Source organism: Leucopleurus acutus (genome assembly GCF_964270905.1).
Source record: "Leucopleurus acutus genome assembly, chromosome: 16".
In the NCBI taxonomy this organism is placed as follows: domain Eukaryota; kingdom Metazoa; phylum Chordata; class Mammalia; order Artiodactyla; family Delphinidae; genus Leucopleurus; species Leucopleurus acutus.
Window position 1 is genome coordinate 58,486,643 of NC_139158.1, and position 22,148 is coordinate 58,508,790.

The following is a 22,148-nucleotide window of genomic DNA, read 5'->3' on the forward strand; positions in this document are numbered from 1 at the left end:
GAATGGGACTATATGTTAACAAATGGTATACCCTGGGTAAAGGAGACATGGAAGTTTACCATTAAGCATACAATTAATGCAGTTAATGCAGTAGTTTAACATTAGACATATAATGAATGTAATTCAGCACGTTAACAAAATAATGGAGAAATTCACGATTCTCTCAATGTATGCACAGGAGCATTTCATAAAATTTGGCATCTATTCATAATTAAATTTTTTTTTAGAAACTCAGGAATAGAAGGATGCTCTAAAACCAAACATGATACTTAATGTTAGAAGTTTACCTTTCGAGATCAGGAGCAAAATAAAATTACTCACTAACACTACTTCTAATTAACATTGTACTGAAGGCACCAGTGATGTATTTTGGCAAGAAAAGGAAAGAAAAGAAATAAGGATTGGAAATGAAGAAATAAGACTGTCCTTTACAGATGACATAATTATCAACTTAAGAAAATCCAAGATGGGACTTCCCTGGTGGCGCAGTGGTTAAGAATCCGCCTGCCAACGTAGGGGACACAGGTTCGATCCCTGGTCCAGGAAGATCCCACATGCCGCGGAGCAACTAAGCCCGTGAGCACAACTACTGAGCCCATGCGCCTAGAGCCCGTGCACCACAATAAAGAGTAGCCCCCACTTGCTGCAACTAGAGAAAGCCCATGTGCTGCAATGAAGACCCAATGCAGCCAAAAAATAAATTAAAAAAAAATCCAAGATAATCTATGGATAAAGTATTACTATATGTGAGCTAAGCAAGGTTGCTGAATACAAGGTTATTGTACAAAAATCAACTGTATTTCTATAAACCCACAACAAATAGCTAGGAAGTGGAATTAAGAAAATGATGTCATATATAAGAGCATAAAATAATCAGATACTGAGGAAAAATATAAAAAAAATAAAAAATAAAAGACGTGTAAGACTTCCACACAGAGGCCTATAAAATACTGTTAAGAGAAGTTTAAAAGATTTAAATAAATGGAACAATACATAATATTCATAGATTGAAATATTCAACATTTTAAAGATATCAATTCTCCATTAACTGATCTATAAATTCAATACAATCTCAATGAAAATGCAGGAGGCTTTTAAAGAATTAATAAATTGGGCTTCCCTGGTGGCGCAGTGGTTGAGAGTCCACCTGCCGATGCAGGGGACACGGGCTCGTGCCCCGGTCCGGGAAGATCCCACATGCCGCGGAGTGGCTAGGCCCGTGAGCCATGGCCGCTGGGCCTGCGCGTCCGGAGCCTGTGCCCCGCAACGGGAGAGGCCACAGCAATGAGAGACCCGCGTACCACACACACACATACAAAAAGAATTAATAAATTCATTATAAAATTCAAATGGAAATGCAAAGGACCAAGTGTAGCTAAGATAATCATGAATAACTGAGTTCGACAATTTGCGGTACTGGATATCAAAACTTACTATAAATCTAAAGAAATTAAGATAGTGTGGAATTGGTATAAAGGTAGACAAAAAGACCCGTACACATATGGAAACTTAATTTATGATAAAGGTGCCACTGACTTGCAGTGGAGAAAAGATGGTCATTTTAATAAATGGTGATGAACCAGTTGACTATCCATACAAAAAATAAATAAACTTGACCCCTAGCTCACACCATATATAAAAATCAAAGTATCTTCTTGGTAAGACAGGAATAAAGACACAGACCTACTAGAGAATGGACTTGAGGATATGGGGAGGGGGAAGGGTAAGCTGTGACAAAGCGAGAGAGAGGCATGGACGTATATACACTACCAAACGTAAGGTAGATAGCTAGTGGGAAGTAGCCGCATAGCACAGGGAGATCAGCTTGGTGATTTGTGACCACCTAGAGGGGTGGGATAGGGAGGGTGGGAGGGAGGGAGACGCAAGAGGGAAGAGATATGGGAACATATGTATATGTATAACTGATTCACTTTGTTATAAAGCAGAAACTAACACACCATTGTAAAGCAATTATACTCCAATAAAGATGAAAAAAAAAAAGAAATTATAGTTTCATGGAACAGACAGAAGGAGGTATGCTAAATTAACAAATGCTTTTTTTTAAGGGAGAAGTGAGGAGTAAGAATCAGAAATACCTGTTACAATTTAATACACTAAATGTGGCAATAAATTATAGCTACATAAAAAAAATATCTTCTTGATTTGGGGGTAGGTGAAGATTTCTTAAAAGGATACAAGAAACATTAACCATAAAGAAAAGATTGATAACTTAGACTACATTCAACTAAGAAGTTCTAGTTATCAAAAAATCCCTTAATGAGAGTGAAGAGCAAGGGAGTGTGAAACAAGTGATAGGAGGGCTCTCACGTTGGGGTTGGTGAGAGAGAGCTTGTCTGGTGTGGTGTTCTTATAAACACCAGACTTCAAAGCTGGTGGCTTCAAGGTGGCTCATGCCCTTCGGTCACCCAAAGGGTGTCGTTACCGTGTACTGGAATGGCAGCAGAGGAAGGAAGCTTGTGGGTATACGTGCAAAGGTGTGGACAGGGAGGGGAGGGTGGCCGGCCCAGGCGCAAGAGCGAGGAGCTTCTGAGAATCACTGAAGAGCCTGGCTCTTCTAGGGGACAAAGACACTGTGTGTGATCTGTGAATTTTTTCCTATTTGGAGAAATCATCCTCGGGAAGAGAAAAGAGATTTGGGGTCCACTTGAACCACCTCAACCATGTTTAACGCTTGCCTCATTCTAAGTTGACCATATGGCGGGGGAAATAGACTTTAGAGGTTACTCTGGCAAATGACTACTAGTTTATCTTCAAGGGCATGAGGCTTTATTTTTTTAACTTTCACATTTAGGTCCACAATCCATCTTAACTGAGTTTTGTGAATGGTATGTGGTAGAGGTCAAGTTTCATTTTGTCTTATGAATATCCAGTTGACCTAATGCCATTTATTGAAAAGACCATCTTTCTGCACTGCATAGCAGTTTCCATTTTTCTGGGAGATTTTTCTTTTTCTTTGTTTTTGGCTGCACCGTGTGGCTTGTGGGATCTTAGTTCCCCAACCAGGGATTGAACCCAGGCCACGGCAGTGAAAGAGCTGGACCACCAAAGAGTTCCCTGGGAGATTTTTCTTTTTGGAAAAAAATAAAGGCCCTGCCAATAAGGGCAGGAATGGGAAGAATGAGGACGTTTTGCAAAACAGTCAGCAGTAGGGCTGGTCAAAGCTGCTGCTGGGCTTCCCTTGAGTCAGTGAGACCTGTCCACAGTGGGTCCTGTCTGAGCCAAGTACAGCCCCAGAGGCTGCTCGAGGATGCAGGGCACAGCAGCCTGGTTCTGCTGGGAAACATATGTGGGAAGGAAGCAGAGGATTTCCTGGGAGATGCTCTCTCTCTAAAGGTCAAGCAACCAAATATCTGACCCCCATCTTACTTCCACCCCATCGGCCCTGTGGAAAGAAAGCCTGGCAGTAGGCTGATGCTGGGAAGGGCCCCTTTGTCACCTGGCATCTTGGTACCTCAACTAGAAACAGTCTGAACAGAATTTCTGTCACCTGGTCCCAGGAGAGGCAGGACCTACAGATGACGAAAAATTCATAAACTTACTTCAACTAGGAAAAACTTCCTCTTCCACAGGCTGACGGCCCGGGGCCACCTCCAGTACACACTGTTGTGCCCCATCCAGACCCCCTCATCTTTACCTCTTCAGTGTACACCTGTCTGACCCCATCTGCCAGCACTGCATCTCTTCCCCTGAGAGCTTTCTCTAGCTTCTGGGGCCTGTTACCACCTGCGAGGCCACCTAGAAGTTCCAGGAAGATGATGCTCCCCTCCTGCTGCCCCCGGAAGCTTCTGATCACTGACTGACAGAAGTCGGTGTATAAGTAAGTACACAAGCTCCCTCGCCCCTCAGGTGGGAAATCTCTGAGGCGTGTGTTTTATACAGTTTCCCAGAGTTCCCTGGTGGGATTAAGCTCCAGAAAACTCACAGGAGTGACTTGCTCACAAGCACACTGTATTGGGCTTCCTTACTCTCCCTGCCTCCCTTCCCCCCTCCTCACTGGTGCTTCCTGAGATTGCCTCCCAAATAAACCCTCTGAGCACAAATCTTTGTCTCAGGCTCTGCTCCTGGGGGAATCCACACGAAGACAACCTCCATTCCGGGTGCATGATGCCACTCTGACTGATATGAACGTAGGCACTGGGGCAAGGTTAGAACTTCCACCACTGGCCTGGGATGTCCAGCACCTGCAGGGGTCAGTCCCCATGAACCAATCAATCCTGTCTTGTCTACAAGGCCTCAGGACTGTCACTAGGCTAGGACCTGGTGATATGCTAGCATTTAGAGGCTTCCCTGGTGGCACAGTGGTTAAGAATCTGCCTGCCAATGCAGGGGACAAGGGTTCGAGCCCTGATCCGGGAAGATCCCACATGCCGCGGAGCAACTAAGCCCGTACGCCACAACTACTGAAGCCTGCGTGCCTAGAGCCCGTGCTCCGCAGAAGTGAAGCCACCACAATGAGAAGCCCGCGCACCCCAATGAAGAGTAGCCCCTGCTCGCCGTAACTAGAGAAAGCCCATGTGCAGCAACGAAGACCCAATGCAGCCAAAAATAAATAAATAAATATGCTAGCATTTACTGGGCAGTGGGTTCTCCATACAGATTTATGTAAGATCAAGACCAAGCTTCTGCCACTCAGTTTAATATCATCCTGAGTCAGGATGGCTGGATCTATGGAGAATGGTGTCCCTTTCGACTAGAGAATGTTGGAAGCCCAGAGAGGTGTTCTGGCTGTGAGGCCCAGGAAAAAATGCCCTTGTTGCTTTGCTGGAGTTGCTGCAGATCCAGATGCAGACCCAGACTTGGTTGCAGGCTTGTCTTGCACTGACCCATGACTCATGGTCCGGTTTCACTCACTCCTCACTGATTTATTGGCTACAAAATGACCTGGTGCGATATTTGCCAGATTTGGTTAATAGTTTTCATCTCAAGTGATGGCCCTGACTAGAGACTGTGTTAAAAATGATTTTGTGACCCTGGTGGGTCTGTGGCAGAGAACTGTTGGTTCTACTTGTTCATACCCCCTCAGACTCACTGCTCCAGAATTTGCTTACAATATCCTACAATGAAGTCTACTGATGGCTTTTTCTCTGCAGGAGGGACAGGCAGGCCAGAAGAGTCAAGAGAGTTAATCTCCTGGGAGCAGCCCCCAGGCAGTGACAGATGAGGGCTGGAGGATCAATATCCCAGATCCTCTGCCCCTCGGGTGGGAAAACCCTGAGTTATGTTCTACACTGTCTTCCAGAGTTCTCCAGCAGGGAACCTGTCTCAGGTTCTGCTTCTTGGGGAACCAAAACCAAGACATGTGGGAAGAACATTGTGTTAGTCAGCCTGGGCTGCCATAATAAAATACCATAGACTAGGCAGCTTAAACAAAGAAATTTATTTTCTCATAGTTTCAGAAGCTAGAAGTCCCAGATCAAGGTGCAAGCTGATTTGAATCCTGGTGAGGACTCTTCCTGACTTGTAGGTGGCCGCCTTCTTGCCTGTGTCCTCACATAGTGGATAGAGAGCTCTGGAGTCTCTTCCTCTTCGTACAAGGACACAGTTCTGTCAGATTAGGGCCCCACTCTTATGGCTTTATTTAACCTTAATCACCTCCTTAAAGGCCCTGTCTCCAAATATAGCCACAAAGGCAGAGGGGTTTGGGCTCCATGTATGAATTTTGAGAGGACACAATTCAGTCCAGAGCAAACATCATAGTGATTAGCTCTGCCTGCTGTGGATGAGGGAGTGGGCAGTATTTATCTATCTATCTACCTATCTCTCTCTCTCTAACCTGCCACACTGTGCTGCTTGCGGGATCTTAGTTCCCTAAACCGGGACCCCTGGCAGTGGAGGTGCAGAGTCCTAACCACTGGACCACCAGGGAATTCCCAGGAGTGGGCAGTGTTGACTCAAATGGTGGCTTGAGGACAGTTGTGAGATCTACGAGGACAAATATCACATCTTACTTATACCAACCACGGCACCTGACCCATTGCAGGAACCGGTAATAACCTGCATCTGGTACGGATTAGAGCTCAGCAGATTATCAACCTGGGAGGGCCCTGGACCGTGGAAACTGCTCGGAGCCTGAATGGAGCAGGGCATGGCTGGCAGGCTTTGGGGCTCTGCAACACAGGCTGAAGGCAGGAACTGAGGGGAGGCCAGGCGAGCACTGAGAATAAAGCAGGATTCTTAGGTAGGAGGCTATCTCATCACAGGCCCCGGTGAGATGAATCCCAGGTATTGGCAGGAACACAAGAGAGGAAAGTGGAGGACTCTAAAGGACAGGGCCAGCCTATCTGCCTTGGCAAGTATTATTTGTCCAGAGGGCTGCAAGGCATGGGCTCATGGGTTGGGGAAGGACAGGTTTCCAGAGGTCAGAGCAAAGGACTGCTGTCGGGAGGAGAGAAAAGGAAGCTTGAGGCCTGGAGTTGGACCCTGGGATCTCTGGACAGTGCATCAAAAAAGTGGCTTCCAGTGTCAGAAAGCTAGACCTTTGGGGTCTAGGGAACACGTTTCGGGGGACAACTGGGATTCACCCTAGAAGTTGGGTAGATGAGCCTGGGAATCTTGCCTTTCTACCACCCATCCTCCCAAACTCTGAGACAGGAGAGATGGAAAGTGCCTAGGCCTGGGAAGGAGGGAGGAGGTTTGGGGTGTCACTTAATCACGCAATCCTAGGAGCCAAAATTTGCCCCACCCAGCAGCCTCCAGTCAAGAAGGATTTCACTTCTGAGCCTCTGTACATCTGGGTAGTATTTAGTTGGCTCTGTTCTGGTTCCCAGCAATGTCCTTCTGACACCCCCAACTTTGGTCCTGCTCAGACAGCTGGGGGACTGAGTCCTCAGTGCCCAGAATGGGCTCCCAGCCAGAGTTCTCAGGGCTGAGCCCGTGTCCTGGGTCTTCCCACCCCTCCCCAACCCCCCCAACTCAGTACCCAAGAGCAGATATGGGGCAGGGAATACTTGCTCAGTTGAACTCTGATGCTGTTGAAAAAGTCCAAGGTATAAGAAGGCTGCCCAGGGACATGGTTTAGAGTTGCAGAGCTGCTGAGAAAAGCAGACCCACACCAAGGAAGCAGACAAGAGAGGCTGGGTGGCCACCTGCACCTGTGTTTATTGTTTTCTCCAACCTCAGCAGAGCAGAGTATGAGACCAGGGGCAGCTGGACTCGTTCCATGGTTCTATGGGGCCAGCCAGTCATCTGTGTGTGGGGCCAGAGTCCATGAGACATCCATTGAGGGCAAGATCCACAACCAGGGGGCCTGGCACCTCCTCTTCTGCACCCTTCATGCCCAAAGCCCCCACCGGGATTCATGATGTGGCAAGCGTGAGTGCTCAGGACTCAAAGGAAGTGGGGCAGCCACAGAATCAAGTGGCTGTCAGAAGCTCCATGGGAGCCTAGGCAGGCCTCCTGAGGCTGCTGGGCACCACCCCTTGTCCTGGAGAGTAGCTGGGATGCCGGGATGGTTGAGATGGGTCAGACGCAAACAGGACCTCCCCAGGCCACCTCTCCCTGAGCTCCTTATCATACTCCCCATCCCATGCTCCTGTCACCAGATGCCCTTGGTCTGCAAAAGGTCCATCTCTTCCAGAGGAACCGACCCAGCAAGTGAGGTCGGGCATCCAGCACCTCCACGGGATGCTCTCCTAACGAGAGCATCAGCACAGTGCTGGGGCTTCCAACCAGCCTCAAGGGAGGTGAGAGAAGCCTGTGGGACTGAGGGGCCCTTGAGCACAGGGAGGAAGGCCTCTCCCTGTTCAGGCCTGTGGGTTGAAGTCTGCCTGCAGCCCTGGCCCTGCATCTGTCTGTGCTGCCATCCAGGGCATGGGCGTGAATCCTGGAGGGACCACTAGTCCGGGCTCAGTGGGGACAACACCTGTAGACCTGGTGGGGAGAGGAAAAGACGAAGGTCCTGTAGGAAGGCTGGCTGCAAGGGGACAGGAAGCCACTTCTCGCCTCTTGTTCAGCCTGGGCCACTGGGCTGGGCTATGTGGCCCAGACAGCTGTCTAGATGGGCCCTGGAGAGGGAGACATGGACCCCAACTCCCCATCCCTGCTAAAGTCTTTTGGAGAGAGCCCATCCAAGTCAGGAAGGGAAGCAAGACTCAGCCAGAGACCTACCATAATTAGGAGTACGCCAGGCCCTGAAGCCCCCGAGCTGGAGAGTGGAACTTGTCAGAATCTTCAAAAGGCTGGTCTGCAGTAACCAAGCAGGGGAGCCATAAGCCATGTGTAGCCTGTGCCCCTCTCGACTGGGGGCAGCATGCAGGACATATGGCACTTTTTGAGGGCAGAACTATCAAGAGCCTTGAAGGTAGTCAGCCACCCCCAGTCCTAGCCTAGGCCCAGCACTGCAGACAGTTAGGTGAGGTGTGCCCCCCAGACCTCTTAGGAGGTACAGCCCCAAGCCCTTGACCCCCTAGTTTCTTCAATCGAGAGACATGACTCTGGGCTCTTCTTCCCAGCCTGTCTCCTTCAGAGGGCCTGTCTCAAGGTGAGGAAGCAGACGGCCATGTATCAGGACAGCAAAGGGAAGAGGTCAGCCTCCAGGAGTACAGATACCTAATGCAGCGGTAGCAGCATGTCTTCCTCCCACACCCCCACGAAATTCATCACTTCCATCACCCTTGCCTCTTTCTAACCCCCTTCCCATGGTTTGCTGCAGGAGAAACTGGTGGCCTTCTGTCCTTCCTATTCCCTGCATTTTAAGCTCCAGGCACACTTAGTTTAAGAAAAATTATCCAAAACTTGGAAACAAGGCTAAATATAACTGTGTTCCACTTTGAGTTATCCTAGAGCATCACCTAACAAGCCCACCCCAAGAATCATCTTATTCTAAGGGATGCAACTCTTTTTGACTTGCTATATACACTACTGGTTAGAACCCAGGCTTTAAGTTGGATGTTGACTTGGAGGAGATTGATAAATGGCAAATAACAATCATTTCACTAATGGGCTGCAGGAGGGGTGACCTGGTCTCAATTCCCTATCTGTAAAATGGGGAAGGAGAAGCTGGGCTAAACCTTATCTAAGGTCAGTCCCCCTCCATCCAGCAAGTGACCTGGTCTCTCACAGTGGTGTATGCTACCCTCCAGTGGACATAGGGAGGTACAGGTCAAAGGCACACAGCCCACGGTGGGGTTTTTCCAGCTCTGCTCTGGGTCTTTACTCTGGGCTCAACTGGATGAGGCCTCGAAGTGGTTTCCAGACCTTCTCCAACTGGTATTCTTGTCTCCTTGATGGTCCAGAGTGAGACCGTCCCAAGCTATGAGGCCCAGGGAAGTGGGGTCCAGATGGACCTCCTTGAACCCCTGCGGAGTTCCCTCCTCTGCAACCCCCAGGGAGAACTGGTCACCTGGCTTGAAGCTCTTGTGAGATGTGGATGGAGTGGGCTGCGCAGGCCCAGCTGCTCTGCCAGGTTCCAGCGAGGCAGCACAGAGCACTCACCTGGAAGCCCCTCTCCATGGGCTCTGGGGCAGGCCTGGGGTGGGGAGCTGGGTGGGCGCAGCACAGGGGCGAAAGCACTCCTCTGTTTGACAGCGGAGATCATGTTGACAGGCGAGAAGGAGAAGACGCTGGTGGTGGGGGCAGCCGCCGGGAGGGACATAGAGGAGGCAGCGGCCAGCGGGGGGCTAGAGGGCATGACTCCAGGGCGGGGAGGGGCAGGCGCAGCAGGGAAGGCAGTGGGAGACACAACAGGGAGACAGCACCAGAGTGAGCAGCTCGGTTGCTGCCCTGGCATGAGAAGTATGCCCTGTGTGGGCTGCTGACCTGGGTGCCAGGCTCAGCCCACACTGGGGGCTGTGAGGGTCCTGGGGAGACCAGTACAGGGTAGAGTCTGGAGGCAGGCTGGGAGCCTCTGGGGTTGCGGGCTAGCATTTGCCCTTTTGGGGGTTCTGGAGACCCTTTCTTAGCATTGGAGATGATAGGGCCAGATGAGGTTAAAAACAAACAAACAAACAAACAAAACCCAAAAAACTAAAGCAAAACCAGAACATCCAACAAAACCAGATACTGAGAGGTGCCCGCAAAGATGAGGCATGAGCAAGAAACGGAACAGGTTAGGATTCCTGCTGCAAACCACTGGGATTCTGAGACACTAAGAAACACTGACGGGCCCTGGGGCATCAAGGTTAGCGTCAAAGGTCAGGGTTCATAGCAGAGTTGGGGGGACGAAGTTTGGGGGGTACACATAGGCTCTTGTTATAAGGCCCCTCTGTCCAGGATCACAGCTCACACAAGAACCCTTACTCCCCCCACAAATATGTTCCCCTTACCAGTTACACTCCCCCCAACCCCTGACACTTCGTTCTCTTCCAGCTTAATGCAGGTCCTCATCATATTCAGCCCTGGTCCTGGAGGCCTCCTGTATCTCCCTCTTCCAGCAGGTCAATTTTAAAGAAAGGTACAGAGATCCAAATCCTCAGATCTTCCTGTTCCCTAACCCCCTAGCCCCCATGGCTGTGGCTTGCTCTCCTGGGAACAGCCAGGGAGCCTCCTGCACACAGCCTTTGCCTGCCCCTCCTTCTTGCAGCCTCCTCTCCTGGGGGCTCCTGCCCAGGCCATCTCTGGATTCCCCTTTCTACAACCTCATCTGAACACAATTCCCTGCCTCTCTCTTCTAAAGACCAATAAGTCTGTGATTTGAGTGTTGTCCAGGCAGCGGGCAATGGGATGAGGGTGGGGGTTTCCTGAAAGAAACCAGCAGCCTGAGAAAGATGCTTTTGGTATCAGAACACCCCCCACCCACCCCCTTTGGAACAGTGATGCCTTCAACAGCTGCCCCTGTTCCAAATGTACTCGGCCCCATGGATCACCGTCTCCTTTTAAGACAATGCTGACTGCTAGCTCATGAGGCCCATGGAGCTCCGTGGAGGGCTTGAAATAAATGCCAGAAAATGTACTGTATCTCTCAAGGCCCAGAGCTCACAGCCGCATTTTGTAGCTTGGGTAGTACTGGGAGTTGTGGTTCAGTCCAGGGCTGCTGGCGGCTGAAGCAGAAGACAGAGGGGAGGTCCGAGCAGACAGCCTCTGGCAGGGACAGTTCCGGAGGTCATTACAGGCACGTCCTGGCAAACTCAATGAGAATGATGCCCACTGGAGCTTCACCACAAAGCGTCGTGCACAAGGGGGAGTGGATGGGGACTGGACAGGACAATCCCACCAGATGGGACTGACCCTTAGGCCAGCCCAGTGTGTCCCCAGTTGATGCTGGAGTGAGGCTTAAGCAGCTGTAGAATTCTTGATCTCCTGGCTGAATGGGAAGACCCCGGGTGGCTGACTTTTGCCCACTGGGGCAGTGTGTTCCTCCACTGCTGACTGCACTGTGTGTGCGGCGGAGAAGGGGGGCTGGTGTTCCAAACTCCACCAGCTTCGACCTGGGGGGCACCCTGAGAGAGGTGGTAAGAATACTGTCCAGAACTGAAGGGAAGTAGGAGCAGTGGAGCCTGCCCTGAGCAAAGGGGAGACGGGAGTCTTGGTGGGGACACCGGAGGGTCATGGTCTGTGTGGACACCAGCAACATGGGGCTTCTGGTCCCAAACACTGAGCCCAGGCCAGAGGTAGAGAGCCAGACTCAAACCTACAGCCAAAAAGAGCAGTACTCAGGATGTAGGCCATGGGAAGGAAGGCTAGGCAGGTGCCAAATATGTTGGTCTTCAGCAATAGCAAACATATGACAGGGGACAGGGGAAGGAATGGCAGGAAAAGCCTTCTTGGCCAGCCTTCCCCATTCCTCTGGCACAACAGCGTCTCCCAGGACTCAAGGTGCAATCTCTCTTACAATTGATGGGGGAGGCTCCTTGTAGGTGAGCAGGGGTGGAGCTATCCCCCAAGCTGGGTGCTTTAAAAACATGTCTGCTGAATAGCTAAGCTATAAGAACCTGCAGACAGGCTGTTCTGGAATTTGCTGTTGGAAGGAGGGACTCGAGGGCAGTGCATGGTAAAAGCATAAATGCCCTGTCGCCCATCCACCCAGCTCTGAGCTGCCCACCCCAAGAAGCCAGACAGAAGACGGTTAATGCCCACAGCCAGTGCTGGGATGTAAATTCACACACTCTTTCTGAACTGCGTCTGGGCCCTTTATGCACAGTGGCACATTCAGGTCTGAGAACAACCCTAGGCAACAGGTGGTACCGATCTGGTTTTACAGAGAGGAAACTGAATGTCAGACAGCTCCTGATTTGGACAAACTGTGAGTCCAGGTGTCTGACTACACAGAATTCTGGCTCTGCCCAACCAGATTGCTGGGAGCCACGTCTTTCCTCCTCAGGCCCCTGCCTCTCCTGGGGGGCGTGGGGCCAGGTGGAAACCTACTTTTCTTGGGCCCTGAGTTCCCTTGGGCTTCCGGCAGGGGGCACCAGCCCTCCTCCTGAAGTCCTGGCATAAGATTGGAAAGGTTGGCGGTCCACTAGGTTTAAGCAGGATGTCCCCGTGTTAAAGCTCGTTTCAGTAGGAGGGGAAGGCTAGAAGCGATGTGCACAACTGCTGTCAGCAAAGAGAACTAAAAGTGCAAGAAGTGCCCCGGCGCCGGGGTTGAGGGCTGGGTCTCCAAAGGCACAGAGAGAGAGGTCGAACACAGAGAGGGCTGCCCTTGCCTCTGAGGGCAAGGCCAGGGTCGGTGCTCATGCGACAGGTGACAGGAGCTCCCCCCACCCCTCATAGGCTAGGATGGAGCTGGGCTGAGCCCCATTCTGCTCCCCGGGTCCTGGTCCCTCCGCCACTCCCCGGGAGGCAGGGGACACTCACTGGCGAAGGGCGATGTGGCCGTGGAGCCATTGAGGAAGTTGGGGGACGCGGGCACACCGAGGCCGGCCACGCCCGGCGCCCCGTAGCCGCCGAGGCCAGCTCCGAGGCCGCCGCCGTAGCCACTCTGCTGCGAGCCCGGGCTGGGCGCGAACCCGCGGGGGGACGCACTGCCGCAGCTGCGCGCGTAGCCTGCGGGAGAGCGGCCGTCAGGGGCGCGCGCCGGCAGGGAAGGGGCAGTCCGAGCTGCGCCGGCGGCTGGGAGGGCGAGGGCGGCGGGACGCACCCGGCTCCGGCCCTGGCGTGGCGTCCCCGACGGCAATGGCCAGCGGGCTGCTGAAGGCGTTGATGCCCACGACGGCGGGGTGCGGGTGGCTGGGGGCCAGGGGCCCGAGCGGCGCGGGCGCGCGGGGGGCGCTGTACAGAGCCTCGGCCACGTCTGCTGCGCGCTTCAGGAGGAGCTCCTGCGAAGACAAGAGCGGGCACGGCCGGGGCAGCCGCGGGCACCGGGAAGCGGGCAGCCCCGGGCCCGGCGCGGGGAGGCGGGCGGAGGCGCCATACCTGGTTGCCGCCGGGCACTCCGTACAGGGCCTCCGCCAAGTCGGCCGCCCGCTTCAGCAGCACTTCCTGGGGGCAAGGAGGAAAACAGCCGGACGGAGGGGCGGCCCCGGGGGCGGCAGAGGGGCCGGGAGCCGCCTCTTCTCCCCTCGGCCACCGGCCACCCTTCTCCCCGCCCCGCTCCTCTGAGTACCTTGGGCAGCCTCTCGGGGTCTCCGGGGTGTCTGGGAATGACTTTCTGTAGCCTCTGGAATCCGTAGTCAATGGTGGGCTCATTCAGGGCTGGGGAGAGGGGCGGTGTTTGGAGGACGCCCCTCCAGGCACGGCCCCAGAGCAGGGCCAAGCCCGCCAGCAACCAGTCCGGGAGCCTTGCTGCAGACCTCCTCCAAGGCCAGCCCAAGCCTCTCGGAAAACTCCGGGCACTCGGGTCAGCGAGGCTCGGGAAGTTTCCTCAGTTCCTTTCTTGCTCATTCATTCAACAAATGTTTACTGAGCCAGGCCCTGTGCCAGCTGCTTGGCATTAACACACATGCACTATACGATCCCATTTGTGATTAGAAAAAAGGCAACTGTATATATATTAGCTTCAGTATTCCTAGGGGCAGGACTGGAAAGTTTTGTCTGCATTTGGTCTTATCAGGAGTGAATTATTTATTATAAAAAAAGAAAAAAAAAATACCCAACAGTCTTCATGTATCACAGCTCTGGTGGCCTCTCAGCGGCACCTGACCGTTAAGGGTATGCCTGTGTCCCAGGAGTGGGCTGCCCCACACCCAGGGCGCTGGGGAGGACGCTGCAGCCTCCTGACCTGGCTCCCGAAGCCCTCCTCCTCCTCCTCACCTCCTCCTGTAGCCTGGCCCCGACCTATCTGACCAGCCTCAAAGCCCTATCTACCTTCTCCACCTCCAACTCTAGATTTAGTGAATTTCCTTTAGTTTCCCCTAAAACGTAAGGCACTCCTTCACCGGTCTTCGTACTTGCCATTCCTTCTCCGGGGATGCCTTTTCCTCCTCATCTCTACCTCCTTATTCACCCCTCTGGTTCCAGCTTAGCAGTTTAGTCCACACTCGTGCCTGGAGGTTTTCTCTGACAACCACTAGCTCCTCTATTGTGTAACTCTACCCACCTCATGCTGTGTTCCCTGTGTTCCCCCCTCACTCTTACACTGGAGCTCCCCGACAGTAAGTAGGGTCACTACTGAGTGTCCAGTGCCCCTTGAAGGGCTTGGTGAATGTCTGTTAGGTGGGGTGGGGGAATGGGGAAAAGTGCCAGATGGTGGAGGTGGAGAGGATACGGGCCAGTGGTCAGATAGACCTGGGAAGGGGGATGAAGCCACATCTTCAGGAGTAGCTTACACTCCTGTCTCGTGTTAACTTCTCGCCCTGGCTTCATGCAAGGTGTGTGTGTATGTGTGTTCGTGTGCATGCAACGTGAAGCCTGCGGTGGCTTGGGGGAACCAAGACAACCGGGAAGATTTGGGGAGCAGCAAGCTATTTGGGGGCATCTTTGAAATAAATCTCCCTGTGGAGATGTTCTAGACACTGGGGAGTGCAGAAGGTGAAGGGGGTGGGGGGAGTTGCTCTGGAGAATGCCGGAGGCAGAGAGAATGTCCGGGCAGGGCGTCTGAGGACGTGGAGGCCAGGGAAGGAAACAGAAGCACAGGGAAAGAAGGTCCGGAGAGGAGGTGTCCTGGGATGTGGGGTGAGTGCCAGCAGGGGCTTAGGGGGCCTGGCTATTCGCTGACTCCTACACCAGGGCTGGTGTGTGCGGCGTGGGGCTCCATCCCACAACCCTGGGCCTCCCTTCACCCCCCTGACTCCTTACCTGTGTAGACAAAGCGGCCGGGGGCTCCCTTGCAAAATTGCTTGGACTTGTAGGACAGGGTCACCTCCACCACCCCAGGGATGTGCCGTGGGGGCGTCTGCACCCGTATGGCGTGGGGCGTGATGAGCTGCGAGGGGAGAGGGGAGGCCTGCGGGTTCTGACCCGGCGAGGGCAGGGTCCAGCCCCAGGCTGGGAGGGAGACTGGCGGGAGCGGCCCACCTCACTCCACACGAGCACGTTCCCAAACACGACCTGCAACCCGTCGAAGAAGTTGTCGCCGATGACAATGACGGTGGCGCCGCCCGTGGTCCAGCCCTCCCCAGGACTGATGGCCTTGATGCAGGGGGTGGCAGCTGGGAGGCAGGAGAGGAGCCAGGTCAGGGGCCCATGCCAAGGTGGGGACTGGGGCTGGCTGGGCCCGCGGCAGCCGGGGCTGGCCTGGGGGTCCTGACCTTCGGAGGGGTCCAGGCGGCGCGCCCTGCGGCCATGCTTGGAGTTGTTGTGCACAAACATGTTGTCGGACACGGCCAGCACGTGTCCATCCACGCTCACCGTTGTGGATACCACCACCTGTGGGGAGAGCCAAGGCCAGCCTGGCTGGGGCTTCCAGTAAGGGACTGCTGGGGGGCACTGGCAACTTGAGGCCGGTGGCTGGATACTGTAGTCCAGGGTCACTGGCATGGGGAAGAGCTTCAGCCCCTCTGGAGCTGAGTTGGTGGGAGGGGGACCAACTGGGTTAGGTGACACCCTCAAATGCACAATCTCTGGCTGCCCAGGGGAACTGATCTCCAGGAGCTAGAAAAATCAAAAGCCCTGAAGAAAAATCTCTGACTCCTTGGGCAGAGTGGCTACTGTTCTTGCACCCACATGTACCACAGGCTGTATCCCTAGCGCTCCAAGGCAGGAATGGGTCTTAGGCAAGTGGGAGTGAGTGTTTTGATGGAGGGGGAGCATTGGCCTGAGAGCCCATCAGCAGGAGCCCCCCCGCTCTTGGGAGGAAATTGGGGCTACCTCCTTCTCCCCCCTACCCTTCACTGGGCGGGGTGTGCAGGTTGGGGATGTGCTAAGGGCAGCTGCTCTCTGCTTCACGCTATGCAAATTAGCTGGGTTGTTAATCATGTAAAAATGTCACAATTAGCATCTCCTTAAGTGGGACTCTAATGAAGCCTCCCTTGGCAGCCAGCTTAAGTTGAGACAGAGCTGCCCCACCCCCAGCAAGCACCAGGCTCCAAAGCACTGGTCTGTGCAGGGGTCTGTCCCTGGGGCCTTTCTCAGGGTGGCAGGGCCACAGCCTCCCTGGCCGCCCCATCAGGATAGGGCAGGTTTGCAGGGGAGAACTCTCCTCAGACCCACCTGGAAGCGGCGCATGTCTCGGGGATTCCCCGCGTTCTTTAGGCAGTTCTGGTTGCATTTGAGGAAGAACTTGAGGAAGAACCTGAAACAGTGTGGTCGGTGGGCTCAAGGGTCTGGGGGTTCTAGAAACAGATCAAGATCCAACTGCTTCCTGCCACGCCCTCTCCCAGCAGGGTAACTTCCCCTCTGCCTGCTCACACGAGGCACATACCCCATATTCCCATCCTAAGCTGCACACACACAGGGTACATGTGACACATTCAGTAGACCTGTCCCAACGACAACTTCCCTATACAGAAAATCCCCCACCTCCACAGTGTACAGATCACACAGTGCTTAATTATCTCACAAAGTATATACTCGTCACATCTATACACAGTATATTCATCCTAGAGAATACATCCATTATATATACTATATATACCTAGTACTCATGAATTATTATATACGCCATATGTAGCAGGTACTCCCACTTACCTGTAAACTTAACCCACACCATGTATGTTTGTCATAGTATATGCCCATCACACACAGAGGGCATCCATATCACATAGTGTATCCTTCCCCCAGAGTACACCTATCAGCCACAAGATGTTTACTTACAACAGTATACCCATTATATCCACACTGTATATGCCTTATATACTACTACTCACAAGATACACCCATCACACATAATGTAGACCTACCACACTCAGGGTATACCTTCACAGAGGCGTACACAATATGTATTCCACATCAGGTTGGACTCATCACACACATGCGGTATGCTAATCACACAGAATCTATACCATCATGCACAGTGTGTGCCCATCCTACATAGTATATGCACAGAAAGAATATGAGTGTATGCATTAGTGTACCATTTTTATGTTGTATATGATTACCCAGAATACAGTCATTACAAATATTGTACCGTCATTACGGTAAAATATAATGTACTGTATGTAGAGGTTCCCCCTACAACAAATCCCTCTCACACACAATAGACTCCCTGCCCCGGCACATCCCCCGCAAACAGATCTCCCTCATACACATAGCAAAAACCTAACCACACAGAGCGTGTAGCCATCATACACACATGGTATACCTGTCAGACACACCATACAGTTACACGGTGAATACCTTCTTTTTCACATACGGTAATTAGAAAAAAGCACAGTATATGCAGCGATGTGACTGCTTTTTAGACAAACACATGAGAACTTGATCCTCCAGTCCTTCCGGGCAGTTGATGCGGATGGTAAGGCCTTGGCCCTGCCACTCCGCCGTGAGGTAACCATGGATAATACTCTGGATTTGTACTCTTCATGAACTCAGGATACTATCAGTAATCTGCCTTCACCCCTACAGGACTCTGTGAGTATCCGGGAAGATGCCCTTTGCAAAGCTGTAGTGTGCTGGGCTAAAGTCTGTGGGGGTCCTGGCACATGGCACAGCTTCCTGGGCCGCTCTATGAGCTCCTCCAGCAGCTGCCTGTTTATCAGCCCCCTGGTCTTGAACTCCAGATATGTATATCCATTTAACTCATCAGAGTTGCCTCCAAACTCTACGAACATGAAATCAGATTTATTACAAGCTCTGAAAGCTTAGTCCCCAAAGAGGAGGTCCCCAAGTTCTGGGAGGGGTGGGCACCACTCCTGGACAGAGGTGTCCCAAGGGGGCCGTCCCTCATTGGGAGCTGGCAGCAGTCACTTTCCTGGAGATGCATCTCCCCTTGCACTCTGCCTGTGACCCCCTCAGCCCCTGTCATATTTCCCCACACAATGGGCACCCTTCTGGGAACCGTTTTTAGTTCCCTTTCCATAGAGATGTTACATCGGCACGCATTTTCATCCATAGTGGACACCACCCAAAGAATATTTTCATGTAGTGTAGACCTTCCATACACCCCCGCAGAGCATTTGGAGGCGCAGACACCTCATGTGACCCCCAAAAGTGCACACTCGTGTAGACACCACACACGTGCCCTCTGTACCCAGCCCCACTCCCAAACCTGCAGAACCCTGGGATGTGGCTGGAGATGAGGGCTTTCCAGGCACTGCCTCACTGTGTGGCCTGGGGTAAATCCTTTCACATCTCTGGGATCCTTCCTTATTCATGAACCAGGAGAGTAGCAATTGATGCTTGCCAAGGTCCCTTCCGATCCTGTCTTCATTTCAGCCTCCCAAAGCCTCAGGCTGCTGTTTCCTGCAGGATCCGGGCTCCCCCTGGAGGGTCCCCCTTGTCATCCCCTCCTGCAGCCCTTGCCTGGCAGGTCTCCTACCCCCTCCCTTCCCAGTACAGGTTGCATCTGTCCTTTGGGTCCACACCAATCCTCACTCCCTGTCTGGCCAACCTCTTCTGGCCCTTCTAGGCTTTGGAGACCACCCCTCCTTGAGAACCTCAGGGCCCTGCCGGTACCTCCATCTATGCAGGCCTGTCCTGGGACATTTCAGTTTCTGAGCCTCGTTGGCATTATCTGCAGAGTGGTGTTGAGTAAAAAGCAGCCACACAAGGCCTGGGCCTTCTGTGGGGGATACTGACGGTCAGTCCTCTTTTTCTTTCTCCCTGAGCCTCTAGCTCAGAGCTGCACACAGTCAATGCCATCAATGGTGGAAGAAGGGTGGCTGAAATCTCACCCACCACCAGATGGTAGTCGGTGAGGCTGTGATCAGCCGGCACCCACCCAGTCACAGGCCTAGCCGATGCTAACACTGCAGACAGCCTGCAGCCCTACCACCAGTCTCAGGGTTATTAAGCAAAATCACCTACAACTTGAAAATAAGGCAAAAAGATGACAGTGAGTCCTTTCAAAGTCATTCTGGAACAGTGGTTTTCAAAGTGTGGTGTCCAGACCACCAGCAGCAGCATCACCTGGGAACTTGCTGGAAATGCAGAATCTCAGGCCCCACTGCAGACCACTGAATCAGAAACTCCTGGGGTGAGACTCAGCCATCTGTGTTTTCATAAGCCCTCCAGGTAATTCCGATGCACCCTGAGGTTTGAGAACCACTGCTTTACAGCTGCACTATCCAATATGGCAGCCACCAGCCCCGAGTGGCACTGAGCACTTGAGATTTGGTTAGTCTGAATTGCTGTAGGTATAAAATACATACTGAATTTCAAACACTTAGGAAAGAAGGAATGTAAAAATATCTCATTAGTAATTTTTTGGTGTTGATTACATGCTGAAATAATATTTTGGATATCTTGGGTTAAATAAAATATATGATCACAATTAATTTTACCAGTTTCATTTTTTTTTTAAATGTGGCTACTAGAAAATTTTAAATGACAAATGTATAATGGCTTACATCATATTTATATTGGACAGTACTGTTCCAGAGTATTACGCTGACAAAGCCACCTAAGAGTTAGCTAATTCTCTAGGAGAAAAAACTTTGACTAATATTTGCTACTAATTGGGGCCAGACTCTATAAAGTTAGGTGCTAATTTGCAGAAAACTGATAAGGTGCAAATGACTTTTGTTGGGAGAAATAAATAACTTCTGTTTGGTAGAGAAATGAGCCCTAAAGCTTACAATTTTATTGTCCTATGGACATTAACTAGCTTTGTGTCTAACTTGGCAATCTTATTCAAGTATTTTTCACATATCCTGTTTTCTCTCTCTCCCTCCCTCCTTCTCTCTCTTCTCAACTCTTTCCTCAACTGTCTATATCAGTTTCTCTTAGCCTTCTTTGAACCAGCTTTGTCATTCTGCTGGTTCCTTCATTAATAAGTTACAGAAAACCTCAACACACGCTCAGTAATAATTTGTATGAGAATCATACTTCTAACATTTTGAATATTATGCTTTAAAAAGGGTGAGTAGCACCCAAAGGGTCCTGTCTTCCAAGGTTAGTCTTGAAATTCTGCAGCACATGGCCTGGAGTTGGGGGATTTCCGTTCAGGTCTAGGAGTGCCCGGAAGTAGTCCCCAGACCTCTCACTCCTCCCAACAGTGCCTGGCTATCCTCAGCCTTGGAAAGGGGGCTCTGGGCCCTTCTTTCCCCACCACTGGGAGACAGACACACCATCCACACCCCCGGAAGCTGGAAGGCCAGGGTGGGAATAACGTGAGGACAGTCCAGGAAACTTCTCCACAGGCTGGCACCACAGGGTGACACTTTGTTCCACCTTGGAGGGTGAAGGAGAACCCAGAGCAGTCCGGGAAGGATGAGAATGGTGTCGGGAAAAGGAAGGAGGGACAGAAGATGTCTGTGCATGCCATGTCTTCATGTCTGTGCAGAGGATGGATGTGGAGGCTGGGAAGCCATGTCTGTGCAGAGGATAGATGTGGAGGCTGGGAAGTGGAGAGGGTCAGGTAACCCAGTGGGAAGGGGAGCTGTAGGAGGACACCCTACAGGGACCTAAGGCAGGAAGGGATGTGCACTTTGTTGAGGGCCTGTAAAATCCTGCTTTTCACCAGGGAAGCACCCCCCACCCCCCAAACCTGGATGAGCCCTAGTGCCAGTGTTTTTGAGCATCTCCCCTCCCACCACCTAGGGGCTGGAAGAGAGCCTGGGGAAGCCCCTTTTCCCTGGCTGTGATGGGCCACAGCCCACAGGGTTGGCTGACCTGAGGGTGAGCATTTTAGGATGCCCCCTGGGTTGGGGCAATGACCTGTGCCCAGTGCCATCTCTATTGTGGCCTTAAGGTTCTCTGGGGGCACAGACTCCTCATCTGGGCCTCATAGAAAGGTCAAGTGCTAGAAGCTGCCATTAGAATTACTGGAAGAAACCACCATAAATATAAGCATGAATTACAAATAAAATGCAAAACTATGCAAAAAAATTTTTTTAAGTGATCCAAGTCTAATCTATTGAGCCCTTAGCAAGTGCCTGGAACTCTGCTGAGCCTACCACTTGCATTATCTTATTTAATCCTCTCATAATCCCGAGGTGGTGTGGTGTAGGTCTGCAATCATTCCCACTCTACTGATAAGAAAACCAAGGATCAGCAAGGCTAAGCTACAAAGTCACAGTAGATGCCGAAGTCAGGATACGAACTCGGGACTTTATGAACCACTGATACTGACAAGAGTCATGGAAAAGTCCCTGTAAGTGGGGTTTTCGAGTCCAACCCTGCCCCAGCCATGAGGCTGCCAATGCAGGACAGTGCAGCAAGCCTTCCTTCAAAATCAGCCGTGAGAGGCTGGCTGTGCAGGGACCAGATTAACCATTTCATGGGGATTTCCTCGAGGTTACAAATTCATCAGGGGTGCAAAGGAGAGACTCAGGTCCTAGTTGGGGCCTTTGGCTATTGTGACAGCTGCCCTCAGTCTGAGAAGATTTTCAGGATTAAAGATCAGGACTTTAACATGAGTCAAGAGTTGATCATTGTTGAAATTCAGTGAGGGACAGATGTGGTTCATTATTCTATTCTGCCTATATGTTCAACATTCTGTATAATAAAAAGTTCAATAAATAAAAGACCAGATGAAGAGCTCTGAACAGTGGTCATCCAGCTAATAAAGCATGTAAAAGGTGGAAGTTATGCATCACGACTCTGATGCCTATGATATAAGTGAAAGATAAGAGCAGTTCACCCACACACCTACCTTGCCACATCCTGAACTTAGTCTAGCCTTCCTAATCATTTCTATAAATGCTTTTTATTCCTCCCTGTAAACACAACTCAGGATGAAATTAAAATGGACTTTCCTTGTCAATGGAATATTC

At 51.7% G+C, this 22,148-nt stretch overlaps 1 protein-coding gene across 2 annotated transcripts in view; it reads right to left on the reverse strand.

Annotated features, from left to right (window-relative positions):
* Nucleotides 1-8,132: 8,132 nt before the first annotated feature.
* The window catches only part of EBF4 (EBF family member 4), a gene marked incomplete at both ends in the record, with an annotated part of 54,191 nt that continues 40,175 nt past the window's right edge, over nt 8,133-22,148 (reverse strand). For both annotated transcript variants that reach the window (XM_082857073.1, XM_082857074.1), the window contains 10 exons: nt 8,133-8,203; nt 9,454-9,651; nt 12,754-12,942; nt 13,037-13,214; nt 13,312-13,377; nt 13,502-13,590; nt 15,133-15,259; nt 15,352-15,485; nt 15,585-15,702; nt 16,486-16,567. In XM_082857073.1, the coding sequence (XP_082713199.1) occupies nt 8,133-8,203; nt 9,454-9,651; nt 12,754-12,942; nt 13,037-13,214; nt 13,312-13,377; nt 13,502-13,590; nt 15,133-15,259; nt 15,352-15,485; nt 15,585-15,702; nt 16,486-16,567 (1,252 nt within the window). The remainder of the gene's footprint in view (nt 8,204-9,453; nt 9,652-12,753; nt 12,943-13,036; nt 13,215-13,311; nt 13,378-13,501; nt 13,591-15,132; nt 15,260-15,351; nt 15,486-15,584; nt 15,703-16,485; nt 16,568-22,148) is intronic.